This window comes from Macaca fascicularis, chromosome 16 (assembly GCF_037993035.2).
Source record: "Macaca fascicularis isolate 582-1 chromosome 16, T2T-MFA8v1.1".
Classification (NCBI taxonomy): domain Eukaryota; kingdom Metazoa; phylum Chordata; class Mammalia; order Primates; family Cercopithecidae; genus Macaca; species Macaca fascicularis.
The window spans coordinates 35,261,537-35,281,517 of NC_088390.1; the positions used below are offsets into that span (position 1 = coordinate 35,261,537).

Consider the following 19,981-nt stretch of genomic DNA (forward strand, 5'->3'; position numbering starts at 1 on the left):
AATTAGCCGGGAGTGGTGGCTCATGCCTGTAATCCTGGCACTTTGGGAGGTCGAGGCGGGCGGATCAGTTGAGGTCAGGAGTTCGAGACCAGCCTGGCCAACACGGCGAAATCCCATCTCTACTAAAATACATACAAATTAGCCCAGCGCGGTGGCACGCACCTGTAATCCCAGCTACTCGGAAGGCTGAGGCAGGAGAATCACCTGAACGCAGGAGGTAGAAGTTGCAGTGAGCCAAGATAATGCCACTGCACTCCAGCATGGGCAACTGAGTGAGACTCCATCTCAAAGAAAAAAAAAAATAAACAAATAAAAATAAAACAACAGAAAAATTGTATAAATGTACAAAAATATTTTCTTTCTTTATATCCGCCTCCTCCTTTTTCTTATAAGAGACAGGGTCTCCTCCGTTGCCCAGCTTCAGTGGCACAATCATAGCTCATTGCAGCCTCAAACTCCTGGGTTCAAGTGATCCTCCTGCCTCAGCCTCCAGAGTAGCTGGGATTATAGGCACAAGCTACTGTACATGGCTATATCCTTATTCCATAAGCTTTTCTATTTTTAAAATGTATTTTTTTGGCCGGGCATGGTGGCTCATGCCTGTAATCCCAGCACTTTGCGGGGCTGAGGTGGGCAGATCACGAGGTCAAGAGATCGAGACCATCCTGGTCAACATGGTGAAACACCATCTACCAAAAACACAACAACAACAAAAAAAAGTATTTTTTTTTTTTTACTCTTGAAACTTTTTTGTTAAAGACACAAACACACACACTAGCTTAGGCCTAAAGAGTCAGGATTACCAAGATCATTGTTTTCCATCTCTATATCTTGCCACACTAGAAGGTCTTCAAGGGCAATAACATATATAGAGCTGTCAACGTGTATGATAACAATGCCTTCTTTTAGAATACCTCCTGAAGGACCTGCCTGAGGCAGCTTTACAGTTAACTATTCTTTTCTAAGTAGAAAGAGAGTACAGCCTAGGCTGGGCACGGTGGCTCACGCCTGTAGTCCCAGCACTTTGGGAGGCTGAGGTGGGTGGATCACCTGAGGTCAGGAGTTCAAGACCAGCCTGATCAACATAGTGAAACCCCATCTCTACTAAAAATACAAAAGTAGCCGGGCGTGGTGGTGCATGCCTGTAATTCCAGCTACTCGGGAGGCTGAGGCAAGAGAATCGCTTGAACCCAGGAAATGGAGGTTGCAGTGAGCTGAGATTGTGCCATTGCAATGCAGCCTGAGCAACAAGAGCAAAACTCTGTCTCCAAAAAAAAAAAAAAAAAAAAAAAGAGAGTACACTCTATAATAATGATAAAATGTTCAATACAGTAAATACATAAACCAGCAACATAGTCGCTTATTATCAAGTATGTACTGTACATAACTGTATGTGCTATATTTTTATACAATGTAGGTTTGTTTGCACCAGCATCACCACAAACACATGAGTAATATATTATGCTATAACATTATGACAGCTACAGTCACTAGGTGATTTTTCATCTGCATTATAATCTTATGGGACCACTGCTGTATATGTGGTCTGTCATTGACCAAAATGTTGTTATGTGGTGCATAACTGCACTCAGAGAGACAAAACGCATTTACAGATAATACAATCATCCATGAAGAAAAGTCAAGAAAATCAAGTAAAAACATATACTAGATATTAGAACCAAGTAAGAGTTTTAGCAAGATGGTCTGATATAAAAGCAAATATCAAAAGTGATAGTTTTATGACCCACCTGCTGTAACTAATTAGAAAATGTCATGGGAAAGTGGAGCTCATTCACAAGAGCAACAAAAACTTTTTAAAATGCCCATGAATATATCTAATAAGAAATGTGTAATTATCATAAGGAAAACTGTACAATTTAAATGAAGAACATTTAAAAAACAGTGAATAATAGACCCACATATCACATTCTTCACTGGGTAGGCTCATTTTGTAAAACTGTTAATTTTTTCCAAAATTAATTCAGAAAAATTTCAATCAAAATCCTAGTACAATTTTTAAAAGTGAAAATTGGTAAGCTGATTCTAAGATTTATCTGGAAAATAAAATAAACAAAAATAGGACACTGAAAAATACTAACAAGGAAGTAAAGCACTGGCATACATTTGTCCACTAAATCTATAATAAGTAAAATGAGTACTGGTGTATGAACAGAAAAAACATGAACAGAACTTAAGAGTACAGAAGTATACTCCAAGCATCTGTAAGAATTTAATATATATGTAGCATTTCAAATTAGTGAAGTAAGAATGTATTAAATAATGGTATTAGAATAACTATCCAATTGGAAAAAAACGGTTAAGCTAGATTCTTCCCTCACACTATAAATAAAAATAAATTCCAGATGTTTTAAAGAGTTAAATATTTAAAAATGTAAACATGCTAGAACAAATATAAAATAATACTTTGATAATCCTGAGGATGAATGGTAAGAGGTTTTTAAAAAGCAAGATGCAAAATCTTGAAATCATAAGATAAAATACAACAAATGTGACTACATAAAAACGTGAAACTTTTATATGGGATGCAAAGTTAAAAGGCAAACAATAGGCTGGGAGAAAGTATTCTTGCCACATACTCAGAATATATATAGAACATAAAAATGAAAAAAGCCAAATATCAATAGGAAAATGGTCAGAAGCACAAACATTCAAATCACAGAAAAATCACATAAAAAGATGCTAAACCTCCATAGTAATAAGGGGAATTGTAAATAGAGAGGTATTTAAGAGCAGGGACTCAGGTACTCTGGAGTCAGACTGCCTGTGTATGCATCCTGGCCGGATAATCTCAGACAAGTTAACCTCTCTGTTCCTCTCTTCTGTAATTGAGGATAATATCTAACTCATAAAGTTGTTAAGAAGAGACAATGAAATAATACATCCACTGCTCAAAACAGTGTCCCTTAGATAATAAATGCTCGGTAAAAAATTATCTGCCTTTTTTTTTTTGTAGACAGAGTCTTGCTCAGTCACCCGGGCTGGAGTGCAACAGCATGATCTCGGCTCACTGCAACCTCCGCCTCCTGGGTTCATATGATTCTCCCTCCTCAGCCTCCCGAGTAGGTGGGATTACAGGCACCCATCATCATGCCCGGCTAATTTTTGTATTTTTGTAGAGATGGGGTTTCACCATGTTGTCCAGGCTGGTCTCAAACTCCTGAACTCAGGTGATCCCCCCCACCTCAGCCTCCCAAAGTGCTGGGATTACAGGCGTGAGCCACCGCGCCCGGTTTATCTGCTATTAATATTAATATTATTGGGGTTGGTGAAGATATAGGGAAAGATATGTTTACACACTGCTGGTTAAGAGCAAATCGGTAAAGCCTTTTTAGAAAGCAATTTGGCAATATGTATCAAATTTTTAACATATACACAACATTAGGTCCAGAAATTCCAATGCTAGAAATTTATCTAAAGAAATGTTTACATATGTATACAAAGATGTGTGTATCAGAACTGTGAGTGCAGCACTATAGGAGCTCTGGATTCAGAGACAAGAAACTGCCGGTTCTAGTTTCAGTTCTACCATCAAGCCATGTAGCCTTGTGCAAATCACTTCAGCATTTTGATTCTCTAGTTTGTTATGCTATAAAATGTGGACGATGACTTGCCCAATCTGCCTCAGAGGAAGACTTTAATTAAGTCAGGGTCCTTAGGCCATCATCACAGCATCATCTAGGAACTTGTTAGAAATGCAAATTCTCCAGTCACACCCTATACTTACAGAATCAGAAACTCTGGGGACTGTGGGTAGCAATTTGTGTTTTAACAAGCCCTCCAGGTGATTCTGATGCAAGCTTAAGTTTGGAGATGAGTTCATGTGAAAACCCTTGTACAACTACAAAGTGGAACTGAAAGAGCATTACTACTATTACTAATATAAAAAACAAGACTTTCTACCTTTTGATTTCATGAAAAGGCACATTTTGGATGAACATCCAATATGCTCCTCTACTGTTGAGCCTGAGCCTTAGAAAGCACTGATATGCTTCTGGGAAGTCAAGTTCATATATGAACCAAGTAAATAAAAATGTTTTAGGTCAAGTATAAAAAGCTTAAGGTAACCTCATTAGCAAATCAAGCAATGTTTCAGTGCCTTAGTTTCAAGACAAGACTTTTTTGATCAGAGGTTTTCATAATGGGAATATTTTATTTAGTTTTATTTATCTATTTTTGAGACAGGGTTTTGCTCTGTTGCCCAGGCTGGAGTGCAGTGGCACCATCTCGGCTCACTGCAACCTCTGCCTCTCTCGTTCACACCATCCTCCCACCTCAGCCTCCCAAGTAGCTGGGACTACAGGCATGCACCACCATGCCGGCTAATTTTTTGTAGAGACAGGGTCTCCCTGTGTTGCTCAGGCTGGTCTTAAACTCCTGGGCTCAAGGGATCCACCTGCTTCGGCCTCCCAAAGAACTGGGATTACAGACCACTGCACCCAGCCGGGAATATTTTAAATGGTAGTCTTTGCCAGCATTTTATCTAACAATTTTGTACTCTTTCCTGGGCTTTTTAGGACATAAAAATGGCCACTTGTTTAGTATATAATGATAACACTAACACCTTGGCTCCTTGCTTAGTGACTACTTCCCAGGGACTGGATAATAGCTCTCTAAAAAATAATACAGGCTTCCATATTTTTCAGAAGTTCAGGTTTTTGTTTTACTAAAATGCATGTACAGACCCTCAAAGGGTATGAACTTTTTACGATCATTCTCATCAGTCTAATCCAAGACTCTTGAAGTCTGACCAAATGCTACTCTGGGTTGCTCATATATACATTTTTTCTAGTAGAATTAACACTTAATAGTACAATAGTAACTATCGTTTATTTCTGGAATGATTTTGATCATTTATTAATGTTCTTCATTGACAGGTAAAAAATAATACCATATTTGGTGAGTTTTATACAGCGGCAAGGGTAGACCTTCATCTAATAATGATGACATAATTACCAATAAAATACAGTAATACCCCAGCTATTCCATAATTTCACCTATCATATATAACACAGTTGAAAGTAATAAGAGCCTATGAAATTGCCAAAATAGATGCCCAAAAGCCCACGCTCCAAAAGTCATAAACTTTCCTTCCTAAGAGAGTCCACAGGATTTCACTTTGGTCTATTTACTTTTTTAAATTTTATTTTCAAAGAGATAGAGGCTGGTCACAGTGGCTCACGCCTGTAATCCCAGCACTTTGGGAGGCCGAGGCAGGCGGATCACCTGAGGTCAGGAGTTGGAGACCAGTCTGACCAACATGGAGAAACCCCATCTCTAGTAAAAGAAAAAAAAAAATTAGCCAGGCGTGGTGGTGCATGCCTGTAATCCCAGCTACTTGGGAGGCTGAGGCAGGAGAGTCGCTTGAACCCAGGGGGCGGAGGTTGTGGTGAGCTGAGATGACGCAGCCTGGGCAACAAAAGCAAGACTCTGTCTCCAAAAACAAACAAACGAACAAACGGAAAAAAAAAAAAAAAAACAAAACAAGAGAGACAGTCTCCCTCTATTGCCCAAGCTGGAGTGCAATGGCACGATCATAGCACACCGTAACCTCAGATTCCTGGGCTCAAGCAATCCTCCTGCCTCAGTCTCTTGACTAGCTAGGACTACAGGCATGAACCACTACACCTGCCTGCCTGCCTATCTAACTACCCATCCATCCATCCATCCATCCATCCATCCATCCATCCATCCACCCACCCAACCACCCATCTATCCTCTCTCTTATCTATTTATTAGAGACAGGGTCCTGCTACATTGCCTGGGCTGGTCTGAAACTCCTGTCCTCCCAAAGTGCTGGGATTACAGGTGTGAGCCACTGCCCTTGGCTCCAATTTACTCTTTAACACAATTCACATAGGATTTGTTTCTTGGTGGTTTTTTTTTGAGACAGAGTCTCACCCTGTCACCCAGGCTGGAGTGCAGTGGCACGACCTTCGCTCACTGCAACCTCTGCCTCCCGGGTTCAAGCAATTCTCCTACCTCAGCCTCCAGAGTAGCTGGGACTACAGGTGCGTGACACCATGCCTGGCTAATTTTTTTGTATTTTTAGTAGAGACAGGGTTTCACCATGCTGGCCATGCTGGTCTCGAACTCCTGACCTCGTGATCCACCTGCCTCGGCCTCTCAAACTGCTGGGATTACAGGCGTGAGCCACTCCGCCTAGCTTGTTTCTTGGTTTCTAAACCTACAGCAAACCTGAGGGTAGCAAATGAGAAAGGGCAAAAAGCTCTTTTGAGTGGGTTCTCAGCAGTGACAAGAGAACCACTGGGCTAAGTGTACTCATGTATCAAGGCACCCCCCCGCAAATACAAAATCTTTTGAGTCAGTCTTCACTTAGGACCCTAAATCTGAATTGTTTAGCTGCTCCCACTAGTTGTTATGTCCATATCTGTACCACAGGGAAATGCTCACAGCAGTTGCGGTTTATAGAATCAGGTCTTAGAAATAACACTTCCCTTTAGGAAAGAGCTTCTTAATCTCTTTTGAGATCACAGATCACTTTGAGAATCTGATTTTAAAATATATTTATTTACTCAACATTTTCATACAATCTCAAGGGGTTTGATTTTTTGAAGCCAATCCATAGACCTCTAGGTGACCATGGACCTCAAATTAAGAACTTCTTTATTAGGTGCTAACAGTGGGTATACTTAAGTTCATAAAGTTTAGTAGTGTACTCAGAATGATTCCTAATAATTTTTTTAATGATGATGAGCTGCGCAACATTATAAATGCTAAATAAACATGACCTCTAAAGTAATAATAACAAATACAGTTCGGAAGAAGTGAATATTATAGCAAGTCTCTTCAAAGAAAAAAGAAGTGGCCAGGCACAGTAGCTCACTCCTGTAATCCCAGCACTTTGGGAGGCCAAGGCAGGAGGACCACTTGAGAATGGGAGTATGAGACCAGCCTGGGCAACAAAGTGAAACGCTGTCTCTACAAAAAAAAAAAAAAAAAAAAAAGAGAATCGCTTGAACCCGGGATGGGGGTGGCGGGGCAGCAGAGGCTGCAGTGAGCTGAGATCATGCCGCTTCACTCCGGCCTGGGTGAAAGAGTGAGACTCGGTCTCAAAAAAAAAAAAATCAGCCAGGTGTGGTGGCATGTGTCTGTGGTCCCAGCTACACAGGAAGTTGAAGCAAGAGGACTGCTTGAGCCCCGGAGGTCGAGACTGCAAGTGAGACGTGTTCAAGCCACTTCACTCCAGCCTGAGTGACAGAGCAAGGGCCTGTGTCAAAACAAAACAAAACAAGAAACAAAGAAAAAAGAAGTAGGGAAATAGAGACAAAAATAAAGGACAAATATTCCAAAAATTCTTTAAAAGTTTGTCTTAGTAGCAAAACTCAGTATAGCAAATATATTTTTTCAGGAAGTTGAAGATTTCAGCAGTCAAAGACAATTCCTCAGTCTGCCAAGTCTCAAAAGTGACCTTGCAACTACTAAGACAAAATACCATTTTTATAGTGGTTAAGGGCAGTGGCCTAGGAAATAGATCTAGATTCTAAGGACAGTTTTGTCATTTACTACCTATATGGCCTTGAGCAACTACTTAGCTTCTCTAAGCCTCAGTTTCATTATTTATAAACAGATCAAATTAGTTCGTAAGGTTGCTATGATGATTAAATGAGATAGATGTACATTAAACTCAGCACAGTGAAAGTGGTCAAAACACGGCAGCTATTAGTTATTAATTTCAATTAACTTTTTGTGTAGAGATTTACAGTTCACAAAGTGTTACCAAATATATGATCTCTTATGATCTTATAGGGTAAAAACCACTGTATCCCCATTTTACAGTGGAAGAAACTGATGTCAAATTATTTCCCAAAGACACTAACTAGCAGGAAAAACAATTTGGACTTGATTGACCAGAAAATATGATTCACAACTCCTTTCCCCCCAAAAAGTTTAGAATTTAAAAATTATTTTATGAGCTTCCTCTTGCGGGCCAACGTGCTCAGGGTCATGGGGCCGGCTCATGGGGCCTTTTAAAAATTATTTTATTATTATTTAAAGAGGCAGGGTCTTGCTCTGCCACCCAGGCTGGCAAGCAGTGGCACACTCATGGCTCACCGCAGCCTTGAACTCCTGGGCTAAAGTAATCCTCCCACCTCAGCCTCCTGAGTAGCTGGGACTACAGGTGTGTACCACCACACTCTGCTAATTTTTAAAATTTTTCATAGAGACAGAGTCTCAGTATGTTACCCAGGATGGTCTTGAACTTCTGGCCTCAAGTGATCCTCCTGCCTCCCAAAGTGCTGGGATTACAGGTGTAAGCCACTGTGCCTGGCCTTTGTAATTCTTTTTTATTTTTTTGAGACAGGGTCTTGCTCTGTCACCCAGGCTGGAGTGTGGTGGCATGATCACGGCTTACTGTAGCCTCAACCTCCGAGCTCAAGCTATCTTTCCACCTCAGCCTCCTGAGTAGCTGAGACTACAGGCATGTTGGTTAATTTTTTCTATTTTTCTTAAGATGGAGTCTCACTATGTTGTCCAGGTTGGTCTCCAATTCCTGGGCTCAAGTGATCCTTGCACCTCAGCCTCCCGAAGTGCTGGGACTATAGGTAAAAGCAACCACACCAGGCCCTTTTAAATTCTTTTTATTATGCTTATTAGGTTGGTGAAAAGTAACTGCAGTTTTTGCTATTACTTTCACTGGCCATGAATATACATAGCATAAAATTTACCATTTTAACCATTTTAAGTGTATATTTCTAGGGTATTAAGTACTTTCACACTGTTGTGCAACTACCACCATCCATCCCTAGAATTTTTTCATCTTCCTCAAATGAAACTTTGTACTCTTCAAATACAAATTTCCCACCCCTTCTCCCTCAACCCCTAGCAGCCACCATTCTACTTTACTTCTCTCTGAATTTGACTTCTATAGATAGGTACCTCATATAAATGAAATCATATAGTCTTTATACTTTTGTGACTGGCTTATTTCACTTAGAATAGTATCTTCAAGGTCATTCATACTGTAGCATATGTCAGACTCCTTCCTTAAGGCTAAATAATATTCTACTATACATACATACCACATTTTGTTAGTCCATTCATCCATCCATGGACACTTGGGTTGCTTCCACTGCCATTTTTAAAGTACTGTTAACACTATTATTTTCATACTGGTTATCAGTGTCAGATTATTCACCCATTAACTTCTCCTTCACTCCATGTCCCTTCCCCTTTTTAGACGGAAAATGCAAGTCAGTCAGTTTATTTAATTGTGGAGCTTTTACAGTACAGGGCAGTAAAACAACTTTTGTGATTTTTTTTCTATTTTTTTAGAAGCTCCACCATGAATCAGTCAGGGGTAAAAAAGAAACTCAAACGAGTTTAATTCTATTTGGTAGGCTAGGAGGGCAAACCATCTATGAAAATAATAAATTAGTTATACGATTATCTAGAAATCACCTTACATGCTATTCTCTAGACCTTTAATAAGGGATAATGTAAAGTTTCTGTTGTTGGACATTAAAAAGTTGACCTGGGAGGGAGACAGTAGCTTTGCTTAAGTGCAGAGTCTAGGAAAACCTCAGCAGGTGACTCCTCTGAAGCCACTTGGAATGAGTGTCAATACACTAACACAGACCAAACTGCTGCTAAGTAACCTTAAACCACTGCATTGATTTAAGGATGGAATCTAAATAGGAAAAGTTCCTCTACTTGATAACTGTGAGGTGAGATTAACCACAAGCTTCAGCACACACACTTCTCAGAACTTCAACTCTCTAGAGACTTCAAAAACAGCGACGATTTAAAGATGCACTTGCACTTTGGTGAATGAAGGTGTGCGTGCAGGTTTGGGCTGTGAGCACGTATTAGTAGTACAGGAGGAGAAAAAATAGAAACTACCGAAATCTAGCTTTCTGGAATCACTCCAGACTACAACCAGCAGGAGCGAAGAATGACCTTTCTTTTTGTAAATGGCTAGCAACAGAAACTTATTTAAAACAAACAAAACCCATAATCATGGAAGGCTGCTCACTAGCAGGACCCACAGGGACTCCCGCTTCCGATTTTGTCGACCACCCTTCACCCCAGTCTTCCAAGTGCCAAACGGCTCAGCTGTCACTCGGTCACCACAACTACTCACGGACAACTCGCACTTTCAAAGTCCCTCAAAGTTTACCGGAAATTCTCCCAAAGGATTCTTCCGTCCAATCCCACCCCGGGACACTTTCCGCCTCCATGAATCCCCCCATCGTTCTGCCCCAGCATCCTTCCCTCCAGACGCCCGGAGACCTCCAGGCACGCAGGATGCGCGCTCGCCCTCGCTTGCTTGTTTGTTCCCAAGGATGCTGGGGAAAGAGGCTGTTGAAAGACCAAACTTTCTGAGCGTTCGCGGAGGCAGAGGGCGCGCGGCGGACTCACAGCTGGTTGATGGCGTTCTGCGAGATGACCGCGTTGGCGGAGAAGTAAGGAATCATGTCGGGGCCACCAAGGCTGCAGGTGCAAGTGAGAGGCGCCTTCCTCTTGCGGGCCAACGTGCTCAGGGTCATGGGGCCGGCTCAAAGTGCACAACTCCGCATCCTGGCCTCTGCTCTGCTCCGGCACGAGGCGCAGGCGGTGCGGGAACCTGGCGGTGGAGGCGGGCCCGCCGGGTCGCGCGGAGGCAGCCGCCGAAGCCCCGGGACTGGCAGTAGAGTCCGGACTGACGGGCACCGCCAGCAGCCCGCCCCTACCCGCGTCCGGGGCGGCGGGGTGGGCGGGTCCTGAGAGCGGAGAGGGTAGGCCCGGCCAGCGCCCCGCCCCAGATCTCGGGACGCCCGCGCGGATCCCGCAGCGCGCGTCACAGCCTTTAGGGCATCCGGCGGCCTCCAAGACAGCGGTGCCTCGGTAAGGGAGTGAAGCTAGTCGGGGGTGCGCGAGAAAGGCTTGCATTTCTCTAAAGGAGGATGTTTCAACAGAAAAGTCCTCCCTCTTAAAGATTGGCTTTATACATTGTACCTCAAACCCGTTTTTGACAGATCTTAAAAAGTTTAAAGGCCATAAATTCACAAGTGCAACAAATATGTATCAGAGACTTCCTATGTGATGTGGAAATTCAGAGCTTACACTCACATACGTGTGTGTGTGTGTGTGTGTGTGTGTGTGTGTGTGTGTGTGTGTATATATATATATATATATATATTTTTTTTTTTTTTTTTTTTTTTAGACGGAGTTTCTGCTATTGTCGCCCAGACTGTAATGCAATGGTGCGATCTCGGCTCACTGCAACCTCCGCCTCCCAGGTTCAAGCGATTCTCCAGCCTCAGCCTCCCGAGTAGCTGGGATTACCGGTTTGCGCCACCACGCCTGGCTAATTTTTGTATTTTTCGTAGAGATGGGGTTTCACCGTGTTGGCCAGGCTGGTCTCAAACTCCTGACCTCCGGTGATCCACCCGCCTCGGCCTCCCAAAGTGCTGGGATTACAGGTGTGAGCCAGGGCGCCCCACCAGCTTTTTTTTTTTTTTTTAAACAGTTGAAGTTATGATCAAACAAACAAAACAATTTAGACTGTCGATAACATCTACTAATCTTTGTAAGTACATCTATAGAGGGCTTTTTTAGCCATCCCCCAATCCAAGGATTCACAGCCTTAGCTGCACATAGGAATTACTTGTGGTAGGTTTAAAAAATCTCAGTGCCCAGGCTGCACCTTAATAGAATTGGAATCTCTTGAAGGTGGGATTTAGACGTATTCTTCAAAGCTCCCCGGGTGATTCCAAAGTGCAGCCATGGTTGAGAAGGCAGGGTAGAGATCATATCTTCACTTTACAGATATGGTAACATTTAAGGTCTAAACAGATGACCTCGTTTATAAATAATGTCACTCAGGAACCCAGGTTTTATGACGTTTGATCTAGGGCTTTTACCTTCAAACGGTATTCCCTGACGTCTTTACAGTTTTAAGCCCTTAACCATGTTCCTTCCAATTCACTAAGCAGTGCCTTTCACCTGACCAGGGACCAGCTCTTTGTGAAATATGACTGCGCTCTCTCTCTCCTGAATGCTGTGCTTACAAAAGGGGCTGGCACGATGCAGGCATTCAATAGAAGTTAGCTTCCTTTTATTTTACCTTTCCAGTCTCATTATGCTACAGCAAATATTTTCAGGTATCAGCATTTTCAGCATTTTTGAATACTAGACTAAAATATGTATCATTGAAGCTGCCTTAGGAATTCTGGAGTCAGAAATTAATAATAATTTCTAAAAACTTCACTAACCAATTAGAAAACAGATTAAAATTAGGAAGAAGTCACTTTAAGACTCAACATGCTATAATCAAGAAAATAATAAGCCTTTGTTTTATATAAATATTCATGCCCTTTTCCCATTGGAAAGTTTGGCAATTTTCAAGATACTAGTAATGAAATAATCAATCCAAATTACAAGTTTTGTGCCTAAAACCAGAAGTACTCGTTAGTTGATTCTCCCATAAAACTTATGGCTGTTGCCAAATCACTTTGAGGGACTTGAAATACTGCAAACTCACACTGGAAAGAGTTATCTAAGTTTCTGAGATATCTGGTAATAGGAAAGCACCAGGTGGCAAGTGAAGAGTTAACGAAAAGTCTGGATCTTGGAGTTCATCATCTTCATCCATCTCTAGGAAGGAAAATGTTTGAAAGATTTATTCAGGCTGTGTCAGCAGGCACCCAAATGGTAGTGTAAGAAAAAATCTGCTGATACACCCCAAAATAAATTGCTTAAAATATCTGGCAAACTTGCCAGTTTGAAACTTCTTCCAGGCTGTAATTTATTACAGCCTCCTGCTGTGATTAAAAAAAAAAAAAAAAAAAAAAGCAGCAGGCACTTTAGAACAGCACTGTTAAGGTGAGTCCAGTTCCCAGTTCCTTTCATGACACAGCAGAGAGAGGATTTTATTGAAGTCAACACTAAATGATGCCATTTGGGACAGATAATGGCATGGTAATCATCTGTATCTGTCTGAAAAAACAGGAAATATATATTATTCAATTCATACTTAATATCTCTTGCATTTAAAAATGCCAGAGACAAAGATTTCATAAATATGTATCTTGTCTTTTATAAATAGGTTCCTATAGCGACGCCCCAGAAGTGCATAGTCCTTTCCTTTCTCCTCAGAAGACCTCTGTCAGTGTCTGTTCAGCAAAGGAGGCTATGTTAACATCCCTATCCAGGCTTTTTCAAAAGCTTCTCAAAGTTAAATTCTCACTTTGAACTGCAATATAGGAAATTGAGAAAGTGCTAGAACATGTCTCCTGCTTTTTTTTTTTTTTTTTTTCTTCTGAGACGGAGTTTCACTCTTATTGCCCAAGCTGGAGTGCAATGGCGCGATCTCAGCTCACTACAACCTCCACCTCGCGGGTTCAAGCGATTCTTGTGCCTCGGCTTCCCGAGTAGCTGGGATTACAGGTGACCGCCACCATGCTTGACTAATTTTTTGTATTTTTAGTAGAAACAGGGTTTCACCATGTTAGCCAGCCTGGTCTCGAACTCCTGACCTCAAGTGATCTGCCTGCCTTGGCCTCCCAAAGTGCTGGGATTACAGGCATGAGCCACTGCGCCTGGCCTGTCTCTTGCTTTTTTAAGAAAAAAATTAAATCATCTTTGCAAACTGGGATACCTTTAAGAAAATAGTTTTCTGCTACTGCCTGTTTTTAAAAGTTGAACAAATTCCTTTTCTTTGCATAGTCTGCAGAGTGTCAAAATCCCAATCAATTTAGTTTCAGCTCAATTTAATTCTTTACTCTCCACTGTCGGTAAACAAGGCGCTAGGGAGCAAGCTCTCTGTACCCATGCATCTAGGAATTCAAAAATGATTTCAAATTAGATTGAGCAGCATGAAATAAACTAAGTTAGTTTTTTACTCTACATGAAGTCAGAAGGGGCTTTCTCTAAAAAACAAATTTTGCACAAAGGCCCTGAAGAAAAATTGCTGCCTTTCTTTACATTCTGCTTGAGTTGGAAGATTTGAAATTAGCTTTGTCATGTCATTTGCCGACCATTTCAAGATTCAAAATGTGAATATTCTAAAATGTTGGCTCTTGACAATATTAGCTATGACCAAATTAAGTTTTTATAGGATGACACATTAATAGTATTTAAAATGTGGCTGGGTGCAGTGGCTCACGCTTGTAATCCCAGCACTTTGGGAGGCCGAGGCGGGCAGATCACGAGGATAGGAGATAGAGACCATCCTGGCTAACACGGTGAAACCCTGTCTCTACTAAAAAATACAAAAAATTAGCCGGGCATGGTGGCGGGTGCCTGTAGTCCCAGCTACTTGGGAGGCTGAGGCAGGAGAATGGCGTGAACCCAGGAGGCGGAGCCTGCAGTGAACTGAGATAGTGCCACACTGCACTCCAGCCTGGGCAACAGTGCGAGGCTCCGTCTCAAAAAAAAAAAAAAAAAAAAAAAAAAAAATGCTTAAGTAGAAAATGCTTAAAGTACTTCCATTACTGTGTATCCATGTATCCCTTATGGTATAATCACTGTAAAACAGTGAACACTGGAGACTTACATGCTGACCTAACTGTATTCCAGGACAGATCTGAAGGTACGCTGAAATGAGAATGAAGGATGTAGTAGATATGTTTTTGCTGCTGTGACAAAATTTCAACATGCGTAGATCACTTGAACTGATGCCAAAAGCAATATGCTATAAGCCAGGGGACCTAATCTGTAGTTCTAACATAGTCATTTAATAAACTGAGACTGGCCAAGTCCCTTCATCTATAAAATGGGATAACAAAACCCTAAGGAAATGTCCCTACATCTGTTCTTATGAGAGTTGGAAAATTTTTAGAAAGGAATCTCATCCTTCTGGAGAAAATGTATTTAATCCAGTTAAGCAGTCACCTAGTGCAAAGCAGTAGAGCCCAGTAGTTAAAAACTCTGGCCTTGGAATTAATAGGCCAGGTTTGGATCATACTGCAACCATTGGCTATGAATTTCGGTTACTTAGTCTTTGGCTCAGTACTTGGCACTTAATTTATGAAGTTATTGTGAGGATTAATTAATTTACATAAAGTACTTAAAAGAGTGCCTGGCACAAAAATTTACTCTTTCGCTTTAATGTCTGGCAACTTGAAGGTAAGACTCACCGTGCACCTTATTCACTGAGAAAATGAAAACGTTAGAGATTATCCTCTATGCTCTTCCACAAATCTGAAAAATAGCTAAAGTGGACAACATTAGAAAGTGGCAATGATGCTGATATCAGAAGTTCCAGGTTCTAGTTGCTTTGTCTATGGGCAAACCTTAATCTATCCTAGCCCTACTTTCTTTAATCTTAAACTGGGGTAATCAAACTGAGGTAATGTTTACCTCACGGGCTGATTAAGATACAGGGACAAAAGGCTGGCACAGTGGCTTATGCCTGTAATGTCAGCATTTTGGGAGGCCGAGGCAGGTGGATCACTTGAGGTCAGGAGTTCAAGACCAGCATGGCCAACATGGTGAAACTCCTTCTCTATTAAAAATACAAAAATTAGCCAGGCGTGCTGGTGGTTGCCTGTAATCTTAGCTACTCGGGAGGCCAAGGCAGGAGAATCGCTTGAACCTGGGAGGCAGATGTTGCAGTGAGCCAAGATTGCACTGCTGTACTCCAGCCTGGGTGACAGAGTGAGACTCTCCAAAAAAGAGATACAGGGACAAAAGTACTTTGTGAACAACACCAAATTTTTTTATTGTTATTATCATCATCATCCATATATTGGTCAATCAGCTTTCAATAATAGAAAGCTAGTTGTATTTGTTTTCTTTCATTACCCTGAAGTTGACGAATGAATGAATATTAAAATACCCGTCTGGGCACAGTGGCTCACACCTGTAATCCTAGCACTTTGGGAGGCAGAGGCAGGATAATTGCTTAAGCCCAGGAGTTTGAGACCAGCCTGGGCAAGATAGTGAGACCCCATCTCATTAAAAAAATAATAATAATAAAGAAAAAATATATATATATACAAATTTCCCCTATGTACCACCATTTCATCCAGGAAGTCTTTACTATGATTGTTTGCCAGGTAGTTTTACATTAACTCAGTATTACTATCTGTAGTAATGTGAAATGTGCAGTGCTCAATTTTTGTATTTTTAAAGCTTTCATGTAATAGCTTTAATTTACGTAATTTTAGTTTTAAAATACTTAGTCATAAGAAAAAATGATTATACCACAGGACCTATTTGTATTTTTATGTTTTCTCTAAGGGCTCAATGTAGAAAAATAAACGGTAAGTTAATCCCCTGAGTATCAAAAGGAAGAAAACCAACACTTAGAATTACAGAGTAATGCAACATTCTGTCTCCTGTTAATCTGTAAAACATTAGGACAAAACTCTCAAGATAATATCTGAATTTTCACCAAGAGGTATCTTACTACACTTAGTCAATGGCATTCTTTATATAATACAATAAACCAAACTCTGTAAACAAAAGCAATCATGTTTTGCAATCACCATGTGGCTAATTTTTTAAAAAAGAATATCTGACCATAGTTTTAAACACTGGATTGAACAATGTCACTGAACCTTTATAGTCTTTTCCATAGAATTTTTCCTCCATAAGAGTAATGGAAAACACTGAAAAGATCTGCCTATCAACTGTAGGAGAGGTGATCTCTAACGCATTCATCCCCTCATGGTCTTAAACACCATATGCTCCTGTAGGAAGAGATGCTGAAATGCTGCTTTCTTCAGGTTACAAAAGCCCCAAACTCTATTGTTTAGTAAAAATAATAGGTATTTACAGATCACTTTTCACATCAAACACACTTTACAAAACATTTAACCATTTAGTCCCCACTTTATCTCTTTAAATGTTTTCTTTTTTCTTTTTCTTTTTTTCAGACCTCTCCGAGATGAAACATTTTATTTTTTAAACTAGTTGTTTTTAAAATAATATTAACACATGCTGAATGTTTAAATCACTTTTTAGAATTCAGAAAGGTAAAATAAAAGTCACTATTCTCATTCTCATCATCTTACTCCCAGAGATGATTGTTATTAATATTTCCAGAAATTTTGCTTGTATACGCAAGCAGCAATAGATTGTAGCTGCTCTTTAAGAAGCACACACACACGCGCGCACACACACACACACACACACAGAATTATACGTATTACTCTGCTTGCATTCCCCCCTACTTATCACTATACCTTAGACATTTTTTCCATGTTATTGTAAATCTCCTTCATTCTTTCAAATGAATATAAGGCATTTTATTGTACAATCATATATAATCTATTTAAACAGTCTTTTACTTAGGGGCATTTAAGTTGTTTCCAGTCTTTACTATTATATACAATATCACTATGAACATGTGTTTGTATAATTTTTGTTCATGTCATGACAGGGATATTGAAAAAAATATTTGTGCATACATGTGAATATACTTGTTGGATCAATACCTAGAGGTGGAATCGGCAGTTTGAAATACTTTAAACATCTTAGGACTTGGTAGATATTGTCAAACTGCCCTCATAAAGAGTTTAGCTTTTTATTTTCCTGTGCATTCTAAGTGTCTCCTGCTACTCCATGATCTATTAAATTAACTCAGGGCCCAATTTGCTGTTCTATACCCCATCTTTTACACGTTACATTAAAAGCTAAAAATATATATATTAGAAAAGTAAAATATGCTTATGGAAATAAACTAGAAAATTTATAAAGAAAAACATTATGAGGAAATATATTATGGATTATTGTTTCCAAAGAACTACTTAGACTATAACAAGATAAATGTAAATTTTTTTTTTTTTTTTAGACGGGGTCTTGCTCTGTCATCCAGACTGGAGTGCAGTGACACAATCACAGCTCACTGCACTCTCAACTGCCTGGGCTCAAGCAGTCCTCCTGGCTCAACTTCCAAGTTGCTGGGACCGCAGCCATGTGACACTACACTTGTCAAGATGAGGTCTTGCCATGTTGCCCAGGCTGGTTTCAAACTTCTGGGCTCAAGTGATCCTCCTGCCTTGGCCTCCCAAAGTGTGGAGACTACAGGTATGAATCATCATGCCTGGCTGGTAAATGTAATTCTTAAGCTACTTTGAAGATAATATAATATTAAATTCAGAAGATTTTAAAATTATTTATTTACTTCTATTTTAGGAATATATTGGAGCTTTTCTATAAATTCAGAAGATATTTTAAGATCTGTTCAATGATAATGCTGTAGAACTTATTATAGTTGAATGAACCAAATGTGGCCTAATACCATCAGTATCCTAGAATGTAGTAAGACAGAGATAGAAGAATGGGAAGTGATTTTGGGAGTAACAAAGAATGGAGGCTAAAGGAGCCAAGAAGGTTTTGAAAATAAAATAACTGAAATTTTTGAGCTGACATTCAGTGTGTGTCAGGTGCTCTATTAAGAGTGTACATGGCCACTTTGGGAGGCTGAGGCAGGAGGATCCCTTGACCCCAGGAATTTGAGACCAGCCTGGGCAACTTAGGGAGACCCTATCTCTGTAAAAAAATAAATAAATTTAAAAAATAAAAAAAATAGAGTTTAAATGCACAATCTCACTTAATTCTTATAAACAATCCTGATTCTATTATTATCTCTATGAGGCTCAGAGAGGTTAAATAATTTGCCTAAGATTATACAGCAGTATTTCAAATCCAGTCAGTTATTCTGGCTCCAGAACCTTCTTTCTTAAACAGTATTCTATATTGTCTCCATGATGATGGAGGTTCATTACAGGTTTAAACTGAAAAGGTCTATTGCCAACAGGGAGAATTCTTGGGGACCTTAAATACCTGACTGCACTTGGTATTTTCTTCTCTACTTGATCCTACTGATGCCTAGCATGGTTCTGACAAAAATAGGGACATAACCTGGTACTAAATATAGCAGTAAGATGATCTTTTGGCTGCTATATACCATCCTCTTGCTACCAGATCCTTTAGAACTCTGTATTTCAAACTTATATTCATCACATTTTCCAAAGCACTTATATCTAAAGATATTTTTGTTTTCGTAGTTTTTACACAACATCCTACATGAAGGAGGCATTTAATGTATTTGTGAATGATGATGGCATCACCATCATCTTATTTGATGTTTAAAACTACTAGCTGGCTGGTATTATCATTCCTTGTTATAGTTAAAGAAAAAGATGAATCAGACTAACATTGAGTTGATAAGAAGCCTAGATTCTAGGCTTATTAGATGTGTCCAATTCATCCTACATATTATTGACAGATAACTAAATTCAGTTTGACTAATCTTTAATACCTGTATGCCAGGCACTATGTTACATGCTGATTATCAAAATGAATGAGTTAAATAACTTTTACACTAATTCCCTACTCAAACTCCCCAAATACTTCTCTATTCCCTTTCAGATCAAGTCTAAACTCTTCGTTCTAGCCTTCAGATCCACCATAATTCAAATCCTAATACAATCCAGTCATTACGGCATATAATCCTCAACTTCATCCTTTCTCTAACATAATCAGTGTTATGTTACCTTTCAAAACAAATTTTTGCTATATTTAGTTTTTTTTTTTCCTTTCTTTTTTTTTTTAGACAGAGTCTTACTCCATTACCCAGGTTGGAGTACAGTGGTGTGATCTCTGCTCACTGCAACCTCTGCCTCCTGGGTTCAAGAGATTCTAGTGATTCTCATGCCTCAGCCTCCTGAGTAGCTGGAATTACAGGCTTGAGTCACCACCCCCGGCTAATTTTTGTATTTTTGGTAGAGACGAGGCTTTGCCACCTTGGCCAGGCTGGTCTTGAACTCCTGACCTCAAGTGATCTGCCCGCCTTGGACTCCCAAAGTGCTGAGATTAGAGGCGTGGGCCACTGTGCCTGGCCACCTTGCCCAGCCTGTTTAGATTATTTCTATCCTGTCCTTCTATATTCCTGTCCTTCTATATTTTTATAATTAAGTAACTTTTTTTTTTTTCAAGATGGAGTCTTGCTCTGTCACCCAGGCTGGGGTGCAGTGGCATGATCTTTCCTCACTGCAACCTCTGCCTC

At 40.1% G+C, this 19,981-nt stretch overlaps 1 protein-coding gene across 19 annotated transcripts in view; it reads right to left on the reverse strand.

Annotated features, from left to right (window-relative positions):
- SSH2 (slingshot protein phosphatase 2) overlaps window positions 1-19,981 on the reverse strand; it is a 306,013-nt gene that overhangs the window by 128,682 nt on the left and 157,350 nt on the right. For 5 of the 19 annotated variants that reach the window (XM_074018913.1, XM_074018915.1, XM_005583321.4 and 2 more), the window contains exon 1: window positions 10,402-10,683. The exons of 10 other annotated variants lie outside the window; for them this stretch is intronic. Coding sequence is in view for 6 of the 9 variants with exons in the window: in XM_005583321.4 (XP_005583378.3) it covers window positions 10,402-10,529 (128 nt within the window). In the remaining 3 variants the exon portion in view is untranslated. Of the gene's footprint in view, window positions 1-10,159; window positions 11,010-19,981 lie in introns of those variants that run through there. 4 more of the 19 variants (XR_012425447.1, XM_074018918.1, XM_065532327.2 and 1 more) reach the window with 3 other exon arrangements.